This window comes from Balaenoptera borealis (assembly GCF_965194805.1).
Source record: "Balaenoptera borealis genome assembly, chromosome: 13".
NCBI lineage: Eukaryota > Metazoa > Chordata > Mammalia > Artiodactyla > Balaenopteridae > Balaenoptera > Balaenoptera borealis.
Genome location: NC_138870.1, coordinates 59,653,488 through 59,673,934, shown reverse-complemented (window position 1 = coordinate 59,673,934; position 20,447 = coordinate 59,653,488). Strand labels below are relative to the sequence as shown.

At 36.3% G+C, this 20,447-nt stretch overlaps 1 protein-coding gene across 2 annotated transcripts in view; it reads left to right on the top strand.

The window, feature by feature from the left end:
* The window catches only part of PTPRR (protein tyrosine phosphatase receptor type R), a 260,447-nt gene that overhangs the window by 117,634 nt on the left and 122,366 nt on the right, over nt 1-20,447 (top strand). For both annotated transcript variants that reach the window (XM_082351633.1, XM_082351634.1), the window contains exon 3: nt 20,182-20,295. In XM_082351633.1, coding sequence (XP_082207759.1) covers nt 20,182-20,295 — 114 coding nt within the window. The remainder of the gene's footprint in view (nt 1-20,181; nt 20,296-20,447) is intronic.

The following is a 20,447-nucleotide window of genomic DNA, read 5'->3' as shown; positions in this document are numbered from 1 at the left end:
AAGGGGTATGATTCTTTTAATGTATTGTTGAATTTGGTTTGGTAATATTCATATTTTGTTGAGAATTTTGCATCTATGTTCATCTATGATATTGGCCTATAATTTACTTTTTTGTGGTCTGGTTTTGGTATCAGGGTGATCCTGGCCTTGAAGAATGAATTTGGAAACATTTCTTCTCCTGAATTTTTTTTTAATAGATTGAATAGGGTAGGTGTTAACTCTTCTTTAAATGCTGGTAGAATTCACCAGTGATGCCATCTGGTCCTGGACTTTTGTTTGTTGGGAGTTTTTTTTTATTATTATTACTGATTCAGTTTCATTACTGGTAATTGGTCTGTTCATATTTTCTATTTCTTCCTAGTTCAGTCTTGGGAGATTGTATATTTCTAGGATTTTGTCCATTTCTTCTAGGTTGTCAATTTTATTGGCATATAATTGTTCATAGTAATCTCTTATGATGCTTTGTGTTTCTGTGGTGTCAGTTGTAACTTCTTTCTCATTTCTGATTTTATTGATTTGGGCCCTCTTTCTTTTTTCTTGATGAGTCTGGCTAAAGGTGTATCAATTTTGTTTATCTTTTCAAAGAACTAGCTCTTAGTTTCATTGATCTTTTCTATTGATTTTTTTAGTCTTTATTTCACTTATTTGAGACTTTTCTTGTTTCCAGAGGTAGGCTTGTATCACTACACAGCTTTTGCTGTGTTCCATAGATTTTGGATCATTGTGTTTTTGTTTTCATTAGTCTCCAGGTATTTTTTAATTTCTTCTTTGATTCTTCAGTGATTGAGTCATTGTTTAGTAGCATATTGTTTAGCCTCCACATTTTTGCAGTTTTTTTCTTGCAATTGATTTCTAGTCTCATTGTATTGTGGTCAGAAAAAATGCTTGATATGATTTCAGTTTTCTTCAATTTACTGAGACTTTTTTTGTGACCTAGCATGTGATCTATACTGGAGAATGTTCCATATGTGCTTGAGAGGAATGTGTGTTCTGCTACTTTTGGATGGAATGTTCTATATATATCTACTAAGTCAATCTGGTATAATGTGTCATTTAAGAACAGTATTTCCTTATTGATTTTCTGTCTAGATGATTTGTTCATTCATGTAAGTGGGGTGTTAAAGTCCTCTACTATTATTGTGTTACTGTCTCTTTATATCTGTTAATGTTTACTTTATGTATTTAGGTGCTCCTATGTTGAACACATATATATTTACAATTGTTATATCTTCTTGGATTGATCCCTTTATCATTATGTAATGTCCTTCTTTGTCTCTTGTTACAGTCTTTGTTTTAAAGTCTATTTTGTCTGGTGTAAATATTGCTACCCTGGCTTTATTTTCATTTCCATTTGCATGGAATAACTTTTTCTATCCCCTAACTTTTAGTCTGTGTGTGTCTTTAGATCTGAAGTGAGTCTCTTGTAGGCAGCATACAGATGGGTCTTGTTTTTGTATTCATTCATCAACTCTGTGTCTTTTGATTGGAGCCTTTAGTCCATTTACATTTACAGTAATTGTTGATAGGTATATACATGTTGCCATTTTGTTCATTGTTTTTGGATTGTTTTTGTAGTTCTTTTTTGTTCTTTTCTTCTTCTTTTGCTCTCTTCCCTTGTGATTGATTACAATCTTTAGCATTCTGCTTGGATTCTTTGCTCTTTTTTGTGTGTCTATCATTATAGATTTTTGGTTTGTGGTTACCATGATGTTTATATGTAATTATATATTATATATAATTATATATAGCATAATAATTATAATTATATATGATTATTTGTTGATGATCTCTTAAGTTCGAAGGCATTTTAACAACCTTGCATTTTTTACTCTCCCCCAACTTCACATTTAATGTTTTTGACGCAGTTTACATCTTTTTGTTTTGTGTATCTTTTAACTACTTATTTTACATATAGATGATTTTACAACTTTTGTCTTTTAACCTTACTACTAGCTTTATAAGTAGTTGTTCTAGTACATTTACTATATATTTGCCTTTTGCAATGAGATTTTTCCCTTTATAAGTTTCATATTTCTAGTTGTGGCCTTTTCTTTTCCTCTTAAAGAAGTCCCTTTAACATTTCTTATAAAGTTGGTTTCATGGTGCTGAGCTTTTTTAGCTTTTGCTTGTTGGTAAAACTCTTTATGTTTTCTTCAAATCTGAGTAATAGCCTTGCAGATAGAGTATTTTTGGTTGTAAATGTTTTCCTTTCATTATTTTAAGTATATCATGCCACTCCCTTCTGGGCTGCAGAGTTTCTGCTGAAAAGTCAGCTGATAGCCTTATGGGAGTTCCCTTGTACATTACTAGTTGCTCTTCTCTTGCTGCTTTTAAGATTCTCTCTTTATCTTTAATTTTTGCCATGTTAATTACAATGTGTCTTGGTGTGGACCTCTTTGGGTTAATCTTGTTTTGAACTCTCAGTGCTTCTTGGGCCTGGATGTTGGTTTCCTTTCCAAGGCAAGGGAAATGTTCAGCTACTGTCTTCAAATATGTTCTTTGCCCCTTTATCTCTCTCTTCTCCTTCTGGGACCCCTATAATGTGAATGTTAGTATACTTGATGTTGTCCCACAGATCTCCTAAACTGTTCGCATTTTTTTTTACTTTTTTTCTTTTTTCTGTACAGCTTGAGTGATTTCATTTCCTGATCTGTACCTCTGTATCATCTAATCTACTGTTAATTCCTTCTAGTGTATTTTTTATTTCAGTTACTGTATTTTTCAGCTCTGTTTAGTTCTTCTTTATATTTTCTAACTCTCTGTTAAACTTCTCACTGCGTTCATCCATTTGTCTCCTGAATTCATTGAACACCTTTATGATCACTACCTTGAACTCTTTATCAGGTCGATTGCTTATCTCCACTTTACTTAGTTTTCTTTTTGGGGTTTTATCTTGTTCCTTCGTTTGGAACATATTCCCCTATTGCCTCATTTTGCCTAATTCTCTGTGTTTATTTCTATATATTAGGTAAAGAAGTTATATTTCCTGATCTTGGATGAGTGGCTTTATGTAGGAGATGTCCTCTGGGGTCCAGCAGTGCAATCCATTGTGGTCATCAGAACTATATGTTCTCGGGGTGCCCCCTATGTGGGCTGCATGGGCCCTGCTGCTGTGGCAGGGCAACTACTGTGGGCACACTGGTAGTTGATGCTGGCTCCCAGCCTGATTGGTTGCCAGGCCCTGCCTTGTGCAGAGGCTGCTGGTCACTGGTGGGTGGTGTTGGTCACAGAGCAGCTGGGCGTGGGCCTGGATCTTGAAGTTGGTATTGGCCTGCTGGTGGGCAGGGACAGGGCCTGGGGGAGGTTCTGGGGCTGGTGTCAGCCAGCTGATGGGTGGGCTGGGTCCCAGTGTAGCTGGCTGCAGAGCTGTGGAGGTCCTGGAGCTGGTGTTGACCTGCTGGTGGGTGGAGCTGGTCCTGGGCCCTCTGGTGGACAAGGTGGGGTCCTGGGACAACTGGGGGGCTCAAAGGGACCCAAGACAGCTGGCCTGGTGGTGGGTGTGGCTGTGTTCCTATGTGGCCAGCTTCTTGGCCTGGGGGCTGCCAGAACTGGTGCCAACCAGCTGGTGCATGGGGCCAGACCCCAAGAGGGGCCAGACCCCCTCCCTATAATAAGCTATAGGGAGGATTCCAAAATGGTGCTTACCAGCATGTGTCCTTGTGGTGGAATGAGCTCCCCAAAATGGCTTCCGCCAGCATCTATCCTGCAGGGTGAGTCCCTGATGCTTCCCACCTCTCCAGAAGGCTCTCCAAGATCAGCAAGTAGGTCTGACCCAGGCTCCTTTCAAATTACTGCTTCTGTCCTGGGTCTCAGAGTGTGTGAGATTTTGTGTGTGCCCTGTAAGAATGGCATCTCTGTTTCCTACAGCCCTCTAGCTGTCTTGAAAACAAGCCCCATCGGTGTTCAAATCCAAGTATTTTGGGGTTTGTATTCCCAGTGCAAGACCCCCAAACTGGAGAGCCTGATGTGGGGCTTGGACCCCTCGATCCTTTAGAAGAGCCTCTGAAATTGTGATTTTTCTTCCTTTTGTGGGTCACTTCCCTGCAGATATGGGTCTATATCGCATCTCTACCTTTCCTACCCATCTCGTTGTGGTTCCTTTATATCTTTAGATGTAGAAGATCTTTTCTGCTGGAAAAGAGTCTTCAGTCTGGAGTGGTTTTAGGAAGGTCCTGACATGATCTAATTTATGGTTTAAAATTACTTTGGCTTTGCACAGAAAATCAACTATAGAAGTCAGAGTGGAAACAAGGAGACTGGTTAGGAGGCTGTTGCCATAGCCCTAGTGAGAGATGATAGGAGTTAGGGTGGTAATGGTGGAGGTGGTGAGAAGTGGTCTTCTGAATGTTGTTCAATTGGATTTACCAATTGTAGGGCACGAGAGAAAGAAAGGAGGCAAAAATAACACCTGTTTTTTTTTTAACAAATAAGATTGAAGTTGCCAGTTGTGAAGAGGAAGAAAACTGAAGGAGGAACAGATTTGGGGTGGAGGTGGGTAGGGTAGGAATCAAGAGCTCAGTGTCGACAAGATCAAGTTAACCATCTAAGTGGATATGTCAGGTATGCAACTGGGTATACACGACTTGAGTTCTGAGGGCGAGGTCCTGGTTAATTTTAGACTGTGGTTTAGAAGAAAAAGAAGACATGAAGAATTAAGGACTGAGCCCTCCAGAATAGAGAGGTCAGGAAGATGAAGGTGTGGCATCCTGGAAGCCGGGTGAGGAAAGAACATCAGGGAAGAAAAACAAATTATCTGTGTCCAAGGCTGCTCATAGGTCAAGCAGGATGGAGATTGAGAATTGACCACTGGATTCAGCAATCCTGGTTTAATATAGCAGGAGCCAATATAGGGAGAAGGGGGGTGGAATAGAGGAATTGGAAACAGTGAATACGGACAACTCTTTTTAGACCTTTGTTTGAAAGGAGAATAATGAAAAGCGGTGATAGCTGGACAAGGAGATCTTTCAGTTTGACTTTTGTTTTAATATAAGAAATATTGTAGCGCATTTGAAAGCAGATTAGAAAGACATGATAGAGAGGGTGAGCTAATGATGCAGGAAAGAGAGAGAGAATTATACAATAATTACCTGCCATTGATGTACCATAATATATTTTTCCGTTTGCACCAATGTTCATTTAAGTTGCTTCTGATTTTTTACTCTAATACTGCAAAGAAAATCTTTGTGTCTATTTATTTTTTTATTCATTGAAATCATTTCCTTAAGATAAATATTCAGGTGGGGAATTACTGGATCAAAGATCGTGAACATTTTTAAGACTCTTGGCAGTACCCTATTGCCTTAAAAAATAAATTTCCCATGCCTCCCATAATGTATAAATGATTAAGTTTTATTCCAACCTTGCTAGTGTTATGCCATATATCTTGGTGGCCATAGTTTATGGAATCCCTATACTGTTTCAACTATGCTTTTCTAACAGACTGTTAGCTCCCTAAAGACAGAGATCATATCTTGAAATTATCTTCATTCTCTCCTATTTTTTAAACCAAATATTTCACTAATAATAATTACAATAATCATTTATCTGAAATCCCTCTGTGTTAAAACATAATGGTGTGCATATGGTGTAATGTGGAAAAAACTATCAATTATGGAATCAGACCAACCTGTATTTGAACACCACATTCATTACTTGGGTTTTGCCTAAATCACTTTAATTTCCCTATCAATTAATAGATTAATGATAATGCCTGCTCTCTAAGTCCTGGTGAGGGTTGAAATGAGATATCTGTAAAGTCCCTAGCACAGAGTAGGAAATTTTGGAGGAAATAGTGGAACTTTTAGAAGAACTTTATCATGAAAATATCTTGTGAACATATATTTTTTTAAAAGACAGAAAAAAAACCTCTTCATGCAACTCACCTTGTCTATAGCCCATAGAGTGCTCATATTATAGTTTTGCTAATGGCCATGAAAAAAAAAGTCCCCATGCATTTCAATTCTTGTAAACTGTTGAAACAGCAAGCACCTGGGGTACCTCTTGGGAATGCACAGGCTGCTACAGTAAGCCTGGGATCAGCAATGTCTCTAGAAACGGTACCAGGCAGTTACCTCCAGGTGACTAAATGAGGCTTCATCTCAGCACATGAGCTTAGAAAGCTTTACGATTAGTCCAGCTTGCTAAGGTGAGGAAATAACAAAAGGAGAGCAAATGGAAGTCGAACTTACCACAACATCCAGTCAATTTCCAAACAGGTAAGAGAATCTTTCGTGACATTAATGGTGCTAGGTTAAGAGGTTGAATATTGAGATTTCTGTCTGTATCTGTTCCTGTGCGCATATGAGTGAGTCAGCAGAGAATCTTTGTGATATCCAGGGAAACAGCTTTAGCCTCAAAGTTTGAAATTAAAAGAAAATGCTCTGCAATTATTCAATATCTCTGAACAGTAAAGACCTTACCACCATCACAAGAAGTTTCTTATAAAAAATTTTGTATCCATCCTAAAGAGAATAGAATTACAAATACATTCACTTGGACAGAACTGAAAATTTTCATAAAAGGTATTGAGTGGAGCAGCTATTTCCTTGGCTTTGCTTGGTGTAGTCTCTACACTGACACTAGGGAAAAGATGACCTCTTGCATTTATGATAACTAGAAAAGGAAAGGGGAGCTTACAGTGGGCTTAGTCACTAAATCTAGACTTTCTATCGTACCGCATCTTGGGGACCCTGCCTTTGCATGTAGACTTCACTAAAAGACTAGTCAGTATCTTCCATTGTAATCGGATGTGGGGGACCAATGAATGAAAGTGCAGGACAGGAGACATCCCTCGTCTAATTCCCAACCGGGGACCTCAGCTTTGTTGTTTTCTACCAGTAAACCAAGACCCTTATTATTAAAGCTCGGCTGTCCTCATAAGAATTAGGACTCTCATTAAAAATTATGTGTGAATTCATTAGTTAATCTGTACAGAAAGTGCTATCCTCAGATGAAAAGCCTCACAAAGTACTATTTAGTTCACTTAAGTTTATTTCAAAAAATATGTATTGAGTTCCCACTGTGTTTTAGGCATTGTAGGAAGTTCTGGGTGTACAAGCATTAAAAATAAGAATTTAGTTTGAGTGTTTAAAGATAATATAGTGGTTCTGGTGTTGGTACAAAATTATGGAGTATTCTGATTTTATCTGTGGTCTGCAATGATGAATAACAATGTCAAAAAATAGTGCATCTGGTGTTTCCATCCATCTTAATCATAAAATTGGATTAACTTCCTGTCTGATTCAATGTTGCAGAAAACAATCATCACGATGCCCCAAATATATCATTTGATTCAAGAAGTCAATCTCTATTTGCCACAAAATATAGCGCTGTCAGGTTTTGTTTTTTTTTTTTTTGTATGTCTCTAGTGTGAAACATGAGGAGATAATAATGCCAAATAATGGCTTGGCAATAATTTCAAAGAGGGGTTTAAGGTTTAGCAGCAAGATTTTAGATTAAAGAGAAGTAAAAGTTTTTAGTGATTTTCTTTTAATGTCTTTTTAATACGAAGAGGACTAACCTGTTTAAATCTGTCATTTAATAGAAATTAAAGCCTTAAAGAAGATGTGGCTTCTTAATTTTGTACACCAAAATATCTTTCCCTACAACTTCCACAATCTTAAATTTATTTTTTAAATTGCTGTTGTGAGTTATTCAGTAGATAATTGATGCTAGATTGTGTTATATGATATTACCCATTTCTATATTTAGCTGTAACAAGGAGGAATAAGATTCATATAGTCTCCTCTGTTTTTCTGATCAATCCATGTACTTCTGTTTAACAATTTAATAATTAGAGATATAGCAATCCTAATAAACACCATGACCCCAATTATGCCGAAAGGAAAAAAAAGAGTATTACTGGGAAGATCAAGAAGTAACAACAGGATGAAATTGGCACAGTCATGCTGTGCATTAAAGTTATGCTGCAGATAACCTCACTCAGAATCTTTATTTTCCAGAAATGAGATGGTTCTCGGGGTGCTAATCACAAAAATAACACATTGTGGAAAATTATACACTTATTATTTTGCCATCTCATTCTGCAGATGAAAAAAACCACAAGAACATTGACTAAAACTTATTCCACATTCTCTCTATTCATTTTTAGTTATGCAGAAAATTGTTAAGTCCCACCGTGACAGAAAAATCAAGATTACCGAGAATAAAAGTTGAAAGGACACTAAATCATAGAGTTTTTATTTGCATCCCCAAAACACATGCCAATAAACCTCGTTTTATTTTACCATGTTTCTTGGGGAACTGGGTGGTTCACCAGAAGAGTGAAAAACAGAATCCTATTACAGTCATTGAAGTGAAACATAAACTACTTCGTGGAGGGAATGGAAATGAAAGTAAATTTATAACGTCCTTCCAGGGATGTTAGACTCCAAACCACCCTTTTGATCAGACTGATGTTTGAGAGCCTGTGTGGTCTCCCTGCCACCTCACAGTCCAAGATTTTGCATGTGAAAAAGTTGAAATTCCCGAAAGAATATATTCCTGTTGATTGAATACAAGCCCATAAAAATAAAAGTGAGCCATCTCCCTACTTTACCCACATCTGGAATAAAGTACCCAGTAGCCTGTAACGATTGATAATTTCTTCATTTTTTTAAAGTAGTATTTATATACTTGGTGGCTTGGGACAGTATCACTTTCTGACTATCAAGCAAAGTGCTTGAAGAGTTGAAGGATTATTATTTTGCCCTGGGACGTCTATTTCCAAGCATCCCTAAATGCCACTTAGAAGTCAGTTTGGTCTCAATTCTTACTGGATACGATAGTCAAATTTCTCCTCTGTCCTTTCAGAAAAGCTGCATGAATGGAGCGGTCACAGCTGTGGTGATTAGAATTTTGTCATCCTGACAGGGCTGGTTGTAGAAACCTGAATTTGTCTGTGCCCTGTAATTTGTCTAACCTTGTTTTTCAGGCAACATTTGCCTAAGCTTTGGGCTTTTGTCCAGAGCGTTTCTGCCTGGCCTCAATTCCAGCCATTTTCCACTCAAGCTTTTGGTTACTGTGTCTGCCTCAGCATGAGAGATGCTGAAGGAAGGGGAGAGTAACAATTTAGACGAGACCAAAAGAGAACACAGGAATAAGAATAATGGAGAAGAAATAATATTCAGTACATAATCAGGGGAGATGAATGTGGAAATTTCTGTTGACTTGAACATATAATAATGAGACTTGAAAACTCTGTTAAAAGCCAGTAACTTGCTATTATATTTGTTTACTGTACTCAGGATAATATCTATTTGTGGATAAATCATGATTTTCTCCTGTCTCCAAAGAACTTTATATTAAACCTCTGTTTTCCTCTATTTCATCCATAGATATGTTTATTAAAATATTTATTTTATTAAATATTTTTATTAAAATATTTTTATAAGGGTAAATGGACACAAAATCACAAAGTATAGGAATGATAGTATCATAAAAGTACAGAAAGTGTTATTTTATAATTTTTGGAAGCCTTATCTCCTCCATTGAATTTGTACTTGGGAAAGTCAAGACCTTAACCATTTCATGATTTTTTAAAATAGCTAATTATAAGGATGGGGGTTTACTCAAAATTATATAGAATTTAAAGTTTTCAGAACAATGTATAAAAGTTCTTAACTTAATTGCTAAAGTATAGGAGTCTTTAAAGGCAAAATAAAAGATTTTCTTACAAGAATGTTATTAGAGGATGTGAAAGGGAACACTAATTAAGAGGTACTATTAAAATTGAAAAGAGAGATTAATGAAATGAAGAAATAAATAGCTTATAAAGAGCTTTTCAAATGAGTAGGATAGGGCTTCTAATATAAGTCACTAAATTTGACTGTTTCAATATTAATATTTAATCTGTAGTAGTAGAGAGAAAAAAAGAAAAGGATGATGAATATGAATTTGATTCAGTAGCTATAAGGAGTCTTCTGTACAATTTGGGATCTGATCTGATGGCTCACACAGCCATGGTTAGAAAGGGTGGATGGAGTAGGGAGTAAATGGAAGTAGAGATTCTGGAATCAAAGAACCCTTCTTAAAATATGCTATTTTAACCTTAAACCTCAGGTATATATTCTTCCAAAAATTATATCACTTGAGCAAAATCAAATTGTTTTGACCATTGCTTTTTCCTCTGACCTAGATTTCCTAATTGACTTTTGGCTAAAACTCCTTGATTGTTGAATCAGTAAATGTAAGCACTGGAAATCCAATCAGGCCACTTCTTTGTGTATTAATATTATTACTGTTCCAGGAAATAAGTATAAGACCTTCATTTAATCAACAAAGTTGCAACTCAATGTCCCCTTGTACTGCATATCCAAAGAAGCAGATCATTTAGTTGTTTTTAACATTGATGAAGGATAAATCCATATCTTTAAGCAAAGTTTATGGGGCACTTTTTATCTGTCAGTTTTAGCTGTTTTGTGTCTGATAACTTATGTGATCCTCAAAATCCCTGTGAAAGGGATGCAGTTATCATCTCCATTTGACAGACAAAGAGACTGAGGCCCAGGGAGAGTTAATAATTTGACCAAGGCCACTCAGCCCAGGATAAATCCAAGTCTGTCTTCCTAACCCATGCTCTTAACTATTATATTATAGTGTGTCAAAGTTTTCTTGTTTGGTATTTGCTCACCTACCTGCAACTTCCAAACACACAAACAATTATTTAAAGTCATGTACATTCTCTCTAGCTATTAGAAAACAGAGTAGGCAAAAGCTTTTAAATGTGTGAGATCATAATTCAAGAAGCTCCTGAATATCTCCCTTGTCCACTAAGTCTTTACTTTCTAGATGAGAAATTTAGATACCTTTTCTCACTTACTACCAATATGCATTTAGCTCCTTCATAAATTGTTTTAACTGATAAGCTGATCGATTGTTTTAGCAGGCCATAACTACAACAGAGCCAAGGGTATGAGAAACTCATGAAGTTGGCATTGCAATTGTTTTCAAAATGTCTCAAAACGTTACTCTGACCAAAACTAGTGTCGGCATTTCATGTGTTAAAAGGGGTAGCTCATCACAGTGTAAGGATCTTAAAAAGAAAGATTAAGTCACCTGAAGTACTACTGCTATAGTATAAAGCTCAAAGTTCCTCCCACCTGAGGGGAGAAGATTTTTCTATCTGTTTACCATCTTATCTTTCTCCTTTGTCCTCAGCAGAAATTGGTCCTGGTGTTCTGCCTGTTTTTTCAGTATACAATCACATCTTAACCACCTCAAAGTCTCAATATACACTAATGACACACTAATTTTATTTTATGAGTATCAAATTGTACTAACCCTAAAAAACCCATTAAATGACCCTTTGGGACAAAAGAAAGTCTGTGGAATTGTAACCTAGGCATCCATATATCCACACAAAGATCCCACACTTTCAAATAAGTTCCAACAAAGACTCACTTGGCCTTCCAGTGGATTGTGGACCACATTTCGAGAATCACTACTTGAAGGCCACCAATTAGTCCTCATCAACAAATCCAAGAGTCTTTTCTTGGTCTGCATTTTTCTTAACCTTCAGCAACATCTAGCAGTGTTGACAAACTTCTTTTGCAAACTCTGCTCCTGACTCCACGGCACCATACACCTGGTTTTCCTCTAACCCTGCTGCCACTGTAAATATCCATGCTGAAATCAAGGTCAACTAACAAGAAAAGTTTTAGAGCCTTTTTGCCTTTTAGGGGTATGGGCAACAGAGTGCAATGTAACGTCTAACTTTGTGGTACCATGAGTTGGTGTTTGAGGGGGATAAGACATAGCATCCCTCTTCTCCTGCCTGAGAAAGACAGAGGAAGCAGACCTGGGGAGATAAGAAATATAACTTTATTGCTGATAGAGCTGCTGGAGATGTGACTTAGGAGCATGACATTATACTTCTATGGCTGCCTTTCCTTCTTAGGTAAATTTACCCACCAGTCACAGGAGTACTGGCCAACTGTGGCCTCACCTGAAGGCACAGAGCCTTTGCAACTTACTTTACTACTTGCAATAAGAATACTAGGTTTTATTGTCTTTACAGGCAAGAGGACCCCAAAAGGAAAGCACAGAGCTACACATGCCCCAGTATCTCATTCCAAATGCACCAATTATACAAGTCACTTCCCTCCCCTGAGGAGACAGAGGAGGGAAGGCACCAGGAAAATTTCTGTATTTGAGCTGCCACCGCACAGAATAAAACATCAGCGTTGGGGAATAAGTGTTTCCTCCTAACATCATGGAAAGAGAAAAGCCATAAAAATGTGATAGTTATAGCATCACATTAAAATGGATAAATATTTGTATGACTATATATTAGATATATATCGGTATATATAATATATATATGCATTCTACATTATATTACCTATATATCAGAAAAAAAGCTAACACTAAAAGCACCACGAGCTTTATTTCAGGATGACGGAATAAACTATTATGAATAATATTTATTTCTTTTTCCTAATTCTTTGTAGTTTCTAAATCTTCTATCATGAGCATATTTAATTTTTATAATTAGAAAGATAAATTTTAAAACTCTCAAATTAGTCACAAGAAATAGACACTTACACTGATTAAGTTTGAGTGCCATTTACAACCAATATAGCACACAACTCAGAAAACTTATATTGATTTTGCCTATTAGAAACAAGTTTCAAAGAATTGGTTAGATGAAATAAAGTGTTTTTTCCCTCCTGAACTGTGTAGTAGTCAAAGTATCAGAGGCATATTAATAACAAGCCAAATACAAATTGTGTTAAATCTACTCGTGTTTTTTGAGTGATTAGGCATTTCAAGTGAACTACTTAACCAAATATTAATCTCCTTAAGAGGTTATAACCCTGGTTTTGTAACCCTTTCTACCCCTATCATGGAACTCAGATTCTTCCAATTACAGTTTTTGACCCTCAGACAATGCGGGGCTTAGGTGAGCTGACCCCACGTGCAGTCATAAATCCGAGTATAACTTTACCGTCGGCCCTCCATATCCGCGGTTCTGCATCCTTGTATTCAACCAATCCTTGCACTGGGTAGTACTGTAGTATATATTTAGTGAAATAAATCTGTGTATAAATGGACCCATGCCGTTCAAACACATGTCATTCACAGGTCAAATGTAGTAACTACACAATGTTGAGTATGATGATTTATGTATTCCTTCATTTCACAAAGATTTATTAAATACCTACCAAATGCCAGGCATTGTTCCAGGTCCTGGAGATATAACAGAGAACCAGAATGGCAAGTTCCCACACCAATGGAGCTCACACTTTAGTAAAGGGAGATATACAATAAACAAAAAAATAAACAAGAAACTGTCAGATAGTGATAAATGCTATGAGGAAAATAAAGCAGGGTGATGTGATAGGGAATGCAGGCTGGGAAGGCCTCTCTGAGGAGATGACATTTAAACTGAGAGCTGAAAGATCAGAAGGACCCACCATAGAGTGATGTTGAACATCTCTCCAGCGGGCAGGCAGATGCCAAGGCCATGAGGTGGAAATGAGCACAGCTTGTCTGAGGAACTGGAAAAAGGGTGGAGTGGCTTGAGAGAGAGATATGAGATGAAGTTCAGAAGGAACAGGAGCCAGATAAAGTAAGGCCCTGTAAGCCATGTAATTGAATTTAACTCTAAATGTAATAGAATGTTATTGGAGGATGTTAAAAGAGAAAGGGAGGTGAACTCTTTGGAAAAAATAGATTTTAAAATGGATAGAGAAGATCAAGAAACTATAAACGAAAGTCTTGTGTCACTTCCTGTCTGAAACAGTTAAAAGAGGGCATCACAAAGAGTACACTGGCACAACTCAGAAGATAAATGAAGATAATAATAAAACACACATTATGGAATCAAAATCACATTAGAAACAAAAGAATTAGATCAGAGTCTGCTGAAAACATACAAGGACATAGAGCAGACCTGAGAAAATTTCAGTTGAATAAAGATATACAAGTGGTAAGAGACAATAAGTACATAAAGTGGTTAAAGAGAAAGAATATAAAATTGCATAATGTGTCCTTAAAGATGAACCAAAAAATATTTAGGAGAAAAATCATTCAAATATATAATAGGAGAAAATACTTCTGAAATAAGGAATCTGGTATATGTAGACTTCAAGAGCATGCTATATTGCAGAAACTATCAAACCAAGGAAATATCCTGGTGAAGCTTTTTAACTTTAAAGACTCCTGTGAGATTGCAGGCAGAAAAAGCAAGTTATCCAAGACAGGCTAGCCTCAGGCCAGGGTATTCTTTGTAGCAATTTTCAAAGCCAGAAGGCATTGGAATAATAGCAGCAGAGTTCAAAGGCAAAAAATAAAAATAAAGATTGAATCAAGAATTTAATATTCAGCCAAGTTGTCATTTATTGTCATTTATTGTTAAAGCCACCATAAATACATTCTCAAATGCCTCAGGAAACATAGCACTCATGAACCCTGCTTGAAAGAAGCTTTTTGATAAAGACATCTGGCTAAATAAGAGATACATCAAAATAAAGAATTCAGGAATGGTACACCCTTCTAAAAAAGAGCTGATCATGATTATGACTATTTGAATATGTAACTAATGCTATAGAACTTTAAAAATTATAATTACAGAATATATTCATCAGTGTAAGTAATGCTAGCATGATCCTAATATTTTAGTGACTTAATGCAATAGAAGTTTATTTTTAACTCATGTTACTGTTTAATGAGGATTGTTGGGCAGGGCCTCTGCTTCATGCAGTGATTCGGGTCCCAGGCATCTTCCTTTGTCTGGGGCCACCATTTTATTACAGTCTTAGGGTCATCCTGGAACCATCCAGCTTGCAGACAGAGGGAAGAGAGAAAGAGAGTGGAGAAGACTACCTCAGACTGAAAATATCACTTTACTTTCATTTACATTAATTGGTGAGCACTATTACATGGCTCCACCAAGATATAAATGGGCTAAGGTTCCAGGACGAGACAATCAGTTTGGTGAGTAGTCTCCGTTATAAAGAATATAATATAAACACCATAAAATATAATAAGACAACAATAATAATATAATTATAAAAACTGGAAAGTGATCATGAGAATTGGTGGGAAGAGATGTACATTTTCTCACTTTTCATAGCAGCAGTTAATAAATACTTTCTGAAGTTTATATATCAAGAAATAAAGATTTAAATATATTATCATGCAATATTTAACATTATGATTATAGGCACGGGAAGAAAAAAAAATATAGAACAACCAAAAAAACACCAGGCCACTTAGCAAAAGACAGAAAACTAAGGAGGTAAAAAAACAAATTTTAAAAGATAGCATAACATAAAGTAACAAAACACATTTAGATCTGTCAAAATAATAAAAGTCAATCAGATAAGCTAAACTATTAAAAGTAAGAAATTATTAGATGAGACTCAAAACATGATATTCAATAACAGTATATATTATGAATACAGAAATGCATCTCAGATATATTTAATATAGCAAATATATTAATATATTTCACTTATATATTAAGTAAAAAAAGCAACTTATGGAACATGTGTAGTTTAATCCTATTTGTATTTAATAATAATAAACATGTATAATAAATACATATTATTTTACATTCTATATGCATCAAAAATATTTGGAAGAATACACAAGAAATAGTATTGTTTGTTGTTGTTTGTTGTTTCTGAGGATTAGAATAAAAGGTTAGGAGAAGACAAGCATGCTTTCATTTTTTACTATGTATCTTTCTGTACTTTATATTTTTTGTAATAAATATGAATTTTTTATTATAAAAATATAAACAAAAAATAAGTAAAGTCCAACATAGAACTGAAAGCTGCAAGCAAAGGAAGGGGAAGGAGAGGTCATGGAAATCTGACAGAATGGTGTTTGAGCTGAGTCTCCAAAGAGAAGGAAGAAGGCTTAGCCAGTGATCCACATATGCACGGACCCAATACAAAAAGGACATGGCATGTTTAAGACACCTTAGGTACAGCTGGAGTATAATGTACATGGTGGATAAGTTTGGGAGGTAAGACTGGGAGGACAGGACAATGGCAGTGAACCAAGGAGTTAGGACCTTTCATTAAAAAATGAGATTTCCTCAAAGTATTTTAAGCAGAATAGTGACTTGATCGAGCCAGAATGTTGCACAGGTCCATATGAGGAATGAATTAGAGACCATAGAAGACTGGCAACCCATGAAGATTCTATTCAAATAGTCCAGATAGCCATGATAGTGGCCTGAACGTAGATGGTGGAAATACAGATGAAGAGAAGATGGATTCAACATTCAAGAGATTTTTAGAGGGTAGAATAGACAGAACTTGATAATGAATTGGATGTTATGATGGTAGGGTGAAAGATAAGGTAAAAGAGTGAGTCAACATGATTTCAAAATATGGTACTTCATCGCATTATATGAAATATAGAATTAGAAGTAAATTTGATTGTGGATGAGGAGAGGGAAAAAGATAAGTTCAGTTTGGGTAACACGGAGTTTGAGGCGTAAGTGGAACATTCAGGTGGAGGGAAGCAGATGTAGGACTCTGAGAAAGGTGGGAACATGAAATATGGAAATAAAAATCATTAGTATGTAAGTAATAGTAGAGGACAACACAGAGAGTTATCAGAAGGGATTGGGTGATGGTGTAAAATGCCTCCAATAGGTCAGGACGTTCTTCTTTGTTCAGAGACAGAGAAATTTTTGCTTTTATTCCTGGGAATCACTTGACAATGCAACTGCTGGCCGTAAAGGGGAGACTCCTTGCCAAGAATGAAGTTAGAGATCCCGAGTAGCAATGAGCACACGTTAAAGTTAGAAAGAGATGAGTGGATTCTTCCTGACTGGCTTGGTCCTGAAGGAAGCTGGGTTTGTTTGTTGCTGTTGGGAATTGAGACTGGACTTCTTTGAGGGGCTTTGAGGACACCTTTTTGGCCTTCCTCCCCCTAATGGGGCCACTGGGTGTGATCTTGACTCTTAGTGGGGGTGATCAGATGACAGACCAGGCTACCTTATAGCATCAAGAGGTAACTAACATTTGAAACCTGACCCCTACTCAGGCAAAAATAATTCAACCATCCTTTAAATATAAATAGCTAAAAGCCAATCACATACTTAAAGTTTAAACATAATGCTGGTGCCTAAATTCAAGTACTCCATTTTAATCAGTTTCCTCAAACTGATTTATATCTAAGGCTCATAGGCTTCAAGTACTTTAGTGGACTGTCTGGTGACCAAAGAAAGTCATATTACACAGTGGTATTTCCTTTGTGGGAGGAAGCAGAAGTGGGTGAGGGGACATGGGCCCCAGATAAAAGGAACTGACTCAGGAATCTCTTTCCAAGGCAGAGGTCCAATAAATTTAAATACAGATGGAGTCTGAAATCTTTGAATTTTCATTATGTTTAATTTTTTCTGTGTGTTTATATATTTGTGATATCAATAAAAATACTCAATTGTTTTTGGATAGTAACTCTATTTGCATTATTCATTACTGTGAAGTGGCCTAGCATTTACCTTTGGAAAGAGCATTATAATCCCTTTCAAAGTTAAAAATTTCAGTCATTCGTATGTTAAATAATAGAAATGACCAAATGGGTTTAGAATAAGACTAAACTATATCTTGTACTGTTATATGGTAACTTTGAAGTTGTGACACTGTCATTGCCATGGAAATTTATATTCTATCATAGTTGTTATGATCTCACCTAACAGGATGAGAAGAAGCTATGTATTTCTAGCATCTATCCAGGAGGAAGATGGTAACATATATCCTCTTATTATAGGAAGTCATATTTATTTTATCTTCTCTGAAATAAAATTCTCGTTTTGTCTAGGATCCTTTCTTTTTCTCAAATTGTGATCATACATAGTGTCTGGCATGTATTAGGCCCTCAAATATGTATTTTTTTGTTTGTACTGTATTTTAGCATCACTATTTTATGGGGAATAGTCAGAAATACATGTATCTGCTCTGGAATCAATCCAGCTTTTCACAGGCAAGCAGAGAACTGAGGCAAATTATTCAAATGTTTGATGCCATGAACCAGATGATTGCAGTTTTAAACTAATTATTTCAACTCACTTCTTCATTTTAGTTAGGGAGTCTAAATTTCTGTTTTAAATGCACAGCTTTACCTTCTTGGAAAGTTGCCATTTTGAGTGATTTTAAATCTTGAGTTCCCATTTCACTTCCATACACCATTTCGATCTAAGGAAGTTAGACTTTAATACTGTTTCCACAGTTACAAGCTTCGTTAATCATGGCCCTGGGAACTGAATTCTCAAGTGTGTACACAACCCCCTTGACTCTCAGTTCCCAGCGTAGACCATTGGCTCCAAATCCTGCCCGTGGGAATCAAGGGCTGTGCCTGCCTGCTCACCCTGCTTGACAAACACTGCTGGTGAGCCAGAAGTCAATGGTTCCTCATCAGTGTTTGCAAGAACCAAGGAACCCATCTCTGCAAAGAAACTCCAATCTCTTGGCAATTTCCACAGCCTTAGAGAGCTGAAAGTAAGCTGTTGCATAAAAGGAAACCTCTGTTTCTCAGAGCCACCAGGTGGATTTAGTTTTTCTAATCTCTTGGATTTTCCATAAAGCATGTTTCCATAAAACATAAATCATGCTTAAAAGTATAATGTTTTTCTCATTACTGCATTTCCATGTCCTACTCATCCTTCAGGGTTGAGCTCAAGTCTTAGTTTCTGCATTAAAATATGTTTTTATATATTGGAAACATTTTTAGACTATAGAAAAGTACAGAGGATAATATAGCAAACAATTGTGAACCATTAGATGACTTTTATTTAATAAAAAAATTATTACTGATGGTGTTAATGTAACTTTTCTACCTACTCCCAGCATAATTCTCCTTTTCCCCTCCCAGGAGCAAGTTGTACCTTATAGTTGGGGTATTGGGTAGAATTTTCAATAGTTCTTCCCTTTTGTGGATCTCAATTTTTGGCCCGAGTCCAGTTCCAGCTGCCTAACATGACCAAGCTCTATGGCCCCTGCCCCTATGCAAGTATTAAAAGATCCTAAGGTACAATAGCAGTCTAGAGCTTTAGCTCGGTCTACCATTTTGACTGGGAACCATTACACCTCTTTTGACCTCCCCAACTCCTTCTGATTCCTGTAGCAATAAGTATTTGGTCCAGTTTCCAATCACTTATTTTGTACCAACTTTATGTATAGAGGATTTATTATTTCTTAACAAAACTATAAATTCTTGGAACAGTATTATTCTTCTTCTACAGCAAACTGGGAGAAGGTCCTCTGAGAGTTCTTACACTATAGTAGATTACACTTGTAAGCCAATCTCTTTATCATAGAAGTGTGTACATAGACGTGTGCCTCACTTTATAGAACAAATGATATTGCAGCCATCCAACAGTTACTGATAACCTACTATGGTCAAGTTAGCGAATTAAGCATTATAAAATAAGAAATGCATATAAAGGTTTGGTTTCCCCACCTTGTAAGGTATCTATTTCAAGTGATTATGGTGCATTTTTGAAAATACATAGTTAACTAGTTTATGTTGTAAATGTAATAATAGCATCCATGGCTTAAATTAAGGATATAGTGTTAATTGCATAATTTGATTTATATTTTACGAATTTTAAAATATTTACTTGTCCTCTTCCAAAACAACCTGAAAATTAAGAGTGTTTGCCCAAGCAATGGAGTAAGAATTGTTTACCTTAGATTTAATCATCAGTTCCATTGACTTCTTTACCAGAGTTTGAAAATGCATCATTGCAGCTCATTCTTTTGCCTTGCACTGGCAGCAAATCACTATATAGAGAAACTGCCAAGTCTGGTGTTACGGAACTTACACAGCATCTTCCTCTCTGTGACTGTGTGTGAACACAAATTAAAGATGTCCTCTGGCTTGGATTACTGAAATATACTTGGCTGCATATTACATTCTGTCATCTGGACTTAAAGCAAAATAAACCAACACGCATTTCAGTGAATTGATCATTCATATGATTCTTGATTATAACTAGACAAATTGCATTATTATGCAATATACCATCTTCTTAAGTAAGACCATTTAAAATTTCACATAAAATGTCCCTATAATTTTTTTTATCTCCATTAAAAATGCAATAAAGCACCATGAGTGTGAATTTCTCAAAGTCACAGGAATTGTTGTGGTCACTCGTCCATCAGGAACTGAATGTCCAAAATCAAAGATTTACTATAATTTGAATTTTTTATTTTCCAGACACTGCAAATGGATGTAAATAGGCTGAACATAACCTTGCTTCGGATATTCCGCCAAGGAGTGGCTGCGGCTTTAGGACTCTTACCCCAGCAAGTGCACATCAATCGCCTCATTGTAAGATGCCCGCATTTCTCATTCCCAGAGTACAAGCTTTGATCTTTATTGCAGGGCTCAAGAATAATGAACAATAATAAAGAACACCCATGCTATAGCTTTATGGTCCATGAGCCAAATCTGGCATAACACCTGTTTTTATAAAGAAAGTT